This window comes from Rhincodon typus, chromosome 24 (genome assembly GCF_021869965.1).
Source record: "Rhincodon typus isolate 14 chromosome 24, sRhiTyp1.1, whole genome shotgun sequence".
NCBI lineage: Eukaryota > Metazoa > Chordata > Chondrichthyes > Orectolobiformes > Rhincodontidae > Rhincodon > Rhincodon typus.
In genome coordinates, this window is record NC_063355.1 from 43,767,087 (window position 1) to 43,775,278 (window position 8,192).

Here is an 8,192-nt window from a genome sequence, read left to right on the forward strand (position 1 = left end):
GTAATGTGAGAGTGAAACTGTAATGTGACAGTGAAACTGTAATGTGAGAGTGAAACTGTAATGTGACAGTGAAGCTGTAATGTGACAGTGAAGCTGTAATGTGACAGTGAAACTGTAATGTGACAGTGAAACTGTAATGCCCCTCAGGTGTCAAGTATGACTCAGAAGAAGTGTCCCGACCCGAAACGTCAGCTTTCCTGCTCCTCTAATGCTGCCTGGCCTGCTGTGTTCCTCCAGCTCCACACTGTGTTATCTCTGACTCCAGCATCGTCAGTTCCTACTATCTCTGACTCAGTGTCAAGGCTGTGGGTTCGAGCCCCCTCCCCCCATTTCAGCGACTCGAGCACATGACTCTGAGTGATCCTGTCTTTGTGGCACTGAGCCAGTACACCACTGTCAGTGCTGTTACCATTGGGAAGGGTGGTTTAAACCGAGAATTCATCCATTCCCTCATGGTGATATTCAAATAAAGGGACTGTCTTCCTCCATGTTTTATCACTCAATCAATAGCCATGTCATTTTGAACAGTTCGAGAAATAGAAAAGAAGTAGGAATAACATTGTGTAGGAGCAAATTACTGCAGATGCTGGAACCTGTACTGAAAACTAAAAATGCTGGAAATCGTAGCAGGTCAGGGAGCAACAGTGGAGAGAGAGCAAGCTAATGTTTCGAGTCTAGGTGACTCTTCATCATCTTTGAAGAGTCAGCTAGATTCAAAATGTTAGCTTGCTCTCTCTCCACTGCTGCTACCTGACCCGCTGTGATTTCCAGCATTTTTTTGTTTTCAGTAGGAAAACTAACAACTCACAAAGAGGAGAAATGTAACTTGTTGCAATACTTCAATGAGTTTTCGAATACACAGCTAGCAGTCCATTCAGTACACTGGTCACTGATCCTAAATGAGTCGTGTTCATTTTTTGGATTACTTTTGATTGGTTGGCACAATTGCAAAGTGCTCATTCTATAACAAGCAGAAGTATGAAATCTACAATTCACTTCGCTTCCCTCTCTGGACATGCCGCATACATCTCACTTACCCTCATGCCCAGTTCAATATTCTCTCCGCCATAAATCTCCATGCCAGGATCAAGAAGACCAATTTCTCCAAAGTACTCGCGATGAACCACAAACGAACAGCCAATCATTGCAGGGGTCCTGCCGTGTGCAAAAAGAGGGGACAGAAATGTGATTCAGAATCATCAGGAGACAACGCTGAATGAATGTAACACACAAAGGGTGGACTATTTGCACAGGGTTGCAGTGAACATAAATGAGCAGATTGGAACCAAACGGAGAGCCCTTTCAAAGGGCTGGCATTGGCATATGGGGTTGAATAGCCTTCAGTGTTGCATGTTTCGGCGACTCAACAAAATTCAACTGATGCATATCATTTCCAAATTACAGACAGTCTGAGCTGGTGTACATCTCATTGAATAGTGAAACAGGTTCAAGGGGCTGAATGGCCTACTCCCGTTCCTATGTTTCTTTGGTATCAGTATTACCTGTCCCGCACTCCCACTCCTCCTCCCCTGGGAGATGCTGATAGGGTGAGATGAAGTAAGGTACAAACAATCTTGAGGAGCATAACAGTTGGGTCTAAAAATCAAGTATTATATAAATACAGGGATTGCTGATAAATGCCCAGCAGGTTCACTTGTAGATTTACAGAACATGAAATGGAACTGAGAATGAAAGTATCCTTTTTCCCTAAGTTTCTTGTCAGTACGTTTCTTCCACAGGATATTTACTTTGCATGAATCAGTTCTAATCTTCCTCATGAATCCAATCAAAATATTAGAGTTCAGTTTTCAAACCACATGACTGCATATCTCAACTCAGAGGATGGTCAAAAATCTTTAAACACTGTAATGCCAATAGTTATCTTGCCCCAATCTCTTTCATTCTAAGATTCAGAACTCAAATTGAAAAGATACAGCCTATGTTTTCCATAGAAAATCAAGTGTTGAAATCTTTGATGTGATTCAAATTTTGATCATGACTAAGATTAGAATAACCCCACTTGAGCCAGAAAAACATGTCAAGTACAAAGAAAGAAGAAATAAAAGCCAACTTGCATTTCCATAACTCATTTTTCACAACCTTGGGATCTCCCAAAGCTCTCTGCAGCTACTTCTGAAGGACAGTCACTGCTATAATGCATGATTAACCCATTGTGATAACGGTCTGAGTCAACCAGTCACAGCACAGTCCTAATTGCACTGAAGACAAGAGATGATTAATTTTTGATCTGGTATGAAGTCGCAGTGGCCTTACTCTCTCACAAGAGAGAGACACAACTGATGGTGGCTTAATCTGAAGGTCACCACACTATAGACAAGGAGAGCCCTTCATAGTAACCTCAACCAGTGTGGGAACTGAGCCCACACTGTGAGTATTGCTCTGTACTGCAGACCTTCTGTCAAGCCAACTGAGTTAACCATCTCCCATTCTGATAATGCTTGAATCAGCTGGATAGAAACGGGCCATTTGTCTTCTGTGGACAAGGCTGCTGTTATGCTCCTCAAGATTCTTTGTACCTTACTTCATCTCACCCTATCGGCATCTCCCAGGGGAGGGGGAGTGGGAGCGCGGGACAGGTAATACTGATACCAAAGAAACATAGGAACGGGAGTAGGCCATTCAGCCCCTTGAACCTATTTCACTATTCAATGTGATCATGGCTGGTCTGTAGTCTGACTCCATACACCTGCTTTTGGCTCACGTCCCTTCATACTTCTGCTCAACAGAAGCCTCTTCAACATGAGCTTTCTCCCACAATCTTCTTCATCTCACACAGCCAATATCTTCTCTTCCTTTCTCCATCATGTGTTAATCCAGATTCCCCTAAATATAATGATACCATTCAGCTAGGCAGTATGGAGGGGATGGTAAGATCACTGGACTAACCACTCCCAGCCCGAGTCTGCTGTTCATGGGCTGAGATCCCACCACAGCAAATGGTGAAACTTAAGTTCAGTAAATAATCTGGAATGTTAAAAGCAATCACATAATTCACTGTTTTAAAGCAAGCTGGTTCACTAACATCCTGTGGGGAAGGAAACTAGCCATCTTTACCAAGTCTCCAGACCCACAGTAATATGGTTGACTCTCAACTGCTCCCTGGGCAATTAGGGACGGGCAATAAATGCATCTTTGACAACCTGGAGGGGGACTCAAACTCAAAGCTTCAGGAGCAGAGCGGGACACTATCCACTGCTCTACAACACGAGCTATTCCCAGGTCTATCCCTGTCAAAATGAACCCCAATTGTTTTGTCGACTTGTATGGAGCCTGTGTCACTTTTGAGTGGTGATTTGTGTTTCTGTACCCTTAGATTCTTTGCTTTTAAGCTTCATTTAACTGAGACCATGGCTTTCTTAATTTTCCAAACAAAACACTCCACCCCGCACTTACTGATATTGCAATACCTTCATCAATCACACACTCGTCCTGCAAAGTTTATTTATGTATTCTTGTGTTTTGCTACTTTGTTTTTCCTTTTCATTAATTGCCTTCCACAAAATTTGATGCTGTCGGCAGATTTAGAAAAAGCATCTCAGATTCCCTAAAGTGTGAAGATCAATGATCCTGGTATTGATCTGGATGCAATAATGCCTCCCTTAGGGCAGGCGTGGACTCGATGGGCTGCTTCCACACTGTAGGGATTCTATGATTCTATGAACTTCAGGCTATTTTGTATGTAACCCACACTCTGCATTTGGATTTGTAGTTTGCTTACTCCCCATTCTGCACCACATAGACTGCTCTTAGTCAACTGTTTGCCAATGCAGTACTTTATCACTGGCTTCATGATAATCTAAGGAAGTTACATTGTGTTGCTGTCTGCTTTCTGTAATTTCTTCAAAGAATTAAGTCCAGTTGACCAAGCCTGACTTTGAATGCAGACTCCTCCTTGTTAGATAGAGTCATAAGAGGTGTACAGCACAGAAACAGACCCTTCGGTCCAACTTGTCCATGCTGACCAGATATCCTAAATTAATCTAGTCCCATTTGCCAGCATTTGGCCCATATCCCTCTAAACCCTTCCTATTCATATACCCATCCAGATGCCTTTTAAATGTTGTAATTGTACCAGTCTCCACCACTTCCTCTGGCAGCTCATTCCATACACACGCCACCCTCTGTGTGAAAATGTTCCCCCTTACGTCCCTTTTAAGTCTTTCCCCTCTCACCTCAAACCAATGCCCCTCTAGTTTTGGACTCCCCCACGCTGGGTAAAAGACCTTAGCTAAATGAGCAGTTTCCAGACGTTTCTCTGTGATGTCTTGAAACAAAGATTCTGATCACTGATGTGAAACTAACGGGGATGTAGTTCTCTGCGTAACAATCCATCCCACTTTTTAACTCGAGGATGAATGTTAGCTGTCTTACTGTAGCCACTGAAGCACTCAGGGTGTTTTCGCTGTGTTAAAGTAATGATATAAATGAAGGCTGTTGTTGCAATTATATGATACCATCAATTACACACTCAGTCTGCTTAGCACCATTAAAAATTTCTTTCTCACCTCTCCCTTTCTCTTTCTGTCTTGCCCACTAATGACCATGAAACAAAATAAGAAATTCTGGATTTCAGGCCATAAATGCCCTCGCTGTAGCAGTAACAAATGGAGCACAGATGGTGTAATCTCCAGATGCAGTAGCGAGAAAAGGGTTTCTGTTATTAACCGTCCTGCTGCAGTTCTTCTGGAAAGGAATACATCAACCAAACTCCAAAACGCCACTGCCTTGAGAAGTAATAGACAGCAGCAATGTTGAGCTAATGGGTTGTGCTCATTGTCTTAGCCTTGGCCTTAGATGGTTGTGTTCTTACATCTGACTTTGAGAATTGGAAAATTGAGCACAAAATTGAGGCTGAGACTGCCCGTGCATTACTGAGGGAGTGCCGTCCTACCAGTGATACTTGCCTGAACCTGACAGTTTCCTTTTGGCTAAGTCTGAGCTGCGCTGAGTTTTGGAGGGATTTCTCCTGCAAGGCCCCAGTGAAATTTCTTGCTGTAACTTAAGCTCAGAGTGTTATTGTTGAGGAGGTGGTGGTAGTAGTGGTAATGTCATTAGAACCTCAGGCTAAAGTTTTGGGGGACATGGGTTTCAATCCCACCAAGGCAGATGGTTAAAAATTGAATTCAATAAAATCTGAAATAGAGAACTGGCATCATGATGAACCTGAAACCGTTGTTATTTGTTGTAAGAACCCATCAGGTACAATAATCTCCCTTAAGGAAGGAAATCTGACTTCTTTATCTGGTCTGGACTACATGTGACTCCAGTCCCACTGCAAAAGGGTTGACTCTCAACTCTGAGCAATTGGAGACAGGCAATGAATGCTGGCCCAGCCAATGACACCCATATCCTGTGAACGATAAATGACTACTACCCACCCATGCCGCCCGTTACATCGAATCCCGCCTGGGTTACCATTGGCTGATCCCAGGACAATTCACCACACAGCAGATATCCACCACATGACCAGCACCCCTTCCAATCACACCATCTTCATACGGTCAATGCTCATTGAGAGACAGGATTGGAAGATGTTGGAGAAGGGGAAGATGGTTCCCCAACAGGGACCTGGAGGTTCTGGTGGAAGGGGAGGTAGATTGAGGGTTGGCACAAGGTGCAGGGGTGAGACTGACGTCACACTCCCCCTTGACCGAGGACTGCTGCAGCAGCAAGGCATGCTGCTTGGTTCACTGATCGCACTGATTTACAAGGCAAGGCAGGGAAGGGCAGGGCAAGGCAGGGCAGGGCAAGGCAGGGCAAGGCAGGGCAAGGCAAGGCAGGGCAAGGCAGGGCAGGGCAGGGCAGGGCAGGGCAAGGCAGGGCAGGGCAGGGTGGCTGGGCGGGAGGTGCAGTGGGCAAAGGGGGCAAGGCAGGGCAGGGTGGGGATGCTGCTGGGAGGATGCAGGTGGGTGCTCACTGAGGGAGTGCTAAGGGAGTGAGTGACCAGGCCAGAGATGCAGCCTGGCCTAGTCTGTGAGCTGCCTGCCTGTCCCTGTGCACAGTCTCGCTACAGCTGCCTCTTGATGGTACCTGCTGCTGCAGCGAGGGCCTGTACCTCCCAGCGGCCTGCACTGCGGGTCTATACCTCCCTGCGGCCTGAACTGCGGCTCTATACCTCCCTGCGGCCTGCACTGCAGGTCTACACCTCCCAGCAGCCTGCACTGCAGGTCTATACCTCCCGCGGCCTGCACTGCGGGTCTATACCTCCCGCGGCCTGCATTGTGGGTCTATACCTCCCAGCAGCCTATATGTGGGTCTATACCTCCTAATGGCCTATGCTGTGGGTCTATACCTCCTGCGGCCTGCATTGTGGGTCTATACCTCCCAGCAGCCTATACTGTGGGTCTATACCTCCCAGCTGCCTATACTGTGGGTCTATACCTCCCAGCGGCCTTCACTGTGGGTCTACACCTCCCAGTGGCCTTCACTGTGGGTCTACACCTCCCAGTGGCTATCAGAGTGGTGCCATGATGGTTCTGAGGAGTTGGCAGATACTGGATCCCAATGTCCATGGGCAAAGTGTTTGAACAAAAGAGCATTAGAAATAGGAGCAGGAGTAGGCCATCCGGCCCATCGAGCCTGCTTCACCATTCTATAAGATCATGGCTGATCTTTTTGTGGACTCAGCTCCACTTTAGCTTCCGTTCACGTAACCCTTAATCCCTTTACTGTTGAGAAACCTATCTATCCTTGCCTTACACATTTTCAATGGGATAGCCTCAACTGCTTCACTGGACAGGGAATTCCACAGATAAAGCTGCCACCCGCAGATCGAGCCCTGAGCTGTAGTTTGGTGAAATGTAATATTGGGGTTGTGCAGAGGGAGCAGCAAGCTTAATGCACAGGTACGCACTGTGGATTCCATGTCAAATATTCTCGATGTTTATTGTTTGGCACATTTAATAAGATAGAAAGCTGCATATTAATGAGGAGATTGGACCATCAACAATGTCTCTAACAAGCTTTAGCAAGTTGGTGAGGTCTCTTCTGGAGTATTATGTCCAGTTCTGGTTGCCCTGTTATAGGAAGGATATTATTAAATTGGAGAAGGTTCAGAAATGATTTACCAGGGTGTTGCTGGGAATGGAGAGTTTGAGTTAGGCTCAAACTTTTTTCACTGGAGTGTAGGAGGTTGAGGGGTGACCTTACAGAGGTTTATAGAATCAGGAGGGGCATGGATAAGATCAATAGTAAGGATCTTTTCCCAAGGGTGGGGGAGTCCAAAACTTGGGGACATAGGTTTATGGTGAGATGGGAAAGATTTAAAAAGGGCACAAGGGGTAATTTTTTCACACAGACAGTAGTGTGGAATGAACTGTCAGAGGAAGTGGTGGGTGCAGGTACAGTTACAAAGTTTAAAAGACATTTGGATATGTTCATGAATACGTAAGGTTTGGAGGGATATGGGCCAAACGCAGTCAAGTGGGACTAATTTAGTTTGGGAACATGATCAGCGTGGACTGGTTGGACCAAATGGTATGTTTCCATGTTGTATGACTCTGTGACTCTATAATTTCAATCCCCCTTAACATGCGACTCACCACTGTCTAGTGAGAATCTCCTCCGGGAATTGCAAGTTCAATTCCCGCACTGGCTGAGGTCACCTTCTCAACCTCTCCCCTCGCCTGAGGCGTGGTGACCCTTAGGTCAAACCACCAGCAGCTGTCTCTCTCACTATATAGAGAGTGGGACGTTGGGGACTTTACTTACTTACCTTGTAATACAACTCCTTGTCTCTGGTAATGTCTAAACATGCAATGTTGCTGCATTTTCTCCATTGGAGATATATCCTTCTCATTGCTGAATAACCACAGAGGTAAGGAATATTTGATATTTTATATTCCTTATCTACAGCAAAAGCATGTATAAAACCACATACATCATAGTATAATCTTTCAACGTGCTTCTCCACAGTCTTTAAAATAATTAACTGTGAACCATATAAATAGATACCAGGAATATTTGGTCCAAAGCTTCATTGAAGAAATAGGTTTTTGAGGAATGTCTTGACGGAGAAGAGAGAAGTAGAGAGGTTTTAGGAAGGGTGTTTCAAAGCTGGGTCAGTATTAAGCCAGACTACCTCATAATGTGGAGACAGTAAGGAATGCAGATGCTGGAAGCTAGAGTCAATAAATGTGGAGCTGGAAAAGCACAGCAGGTCAGACAGCATC

The 8,192-nt window shown here is 45.3% G+C and overlaps 1 protein-coding gene across 1 annotated transcript in view; it reads right to left on the bottom strand.

The window, feature by feature from the left end:
• galnt9 (polypeptide N-acetylgalactosaminyltransferase 9) overlaps positions 1-8,192 on the bottom strand; it is a 348,022-nt gene that overhangs the window by 225,854 nt on the left and 113,976 nt on the right. The window contains exon 4 of the mRNA XM_048611757.1: positions 1,038-1,155. Coding sequence (XP_048467714.1) covers positions 1,038-1,155 — 118 coding nt within the window. The remainder of the gene's footprint in view (positions 1-1,037; positions 1,156-8,192) is intronic.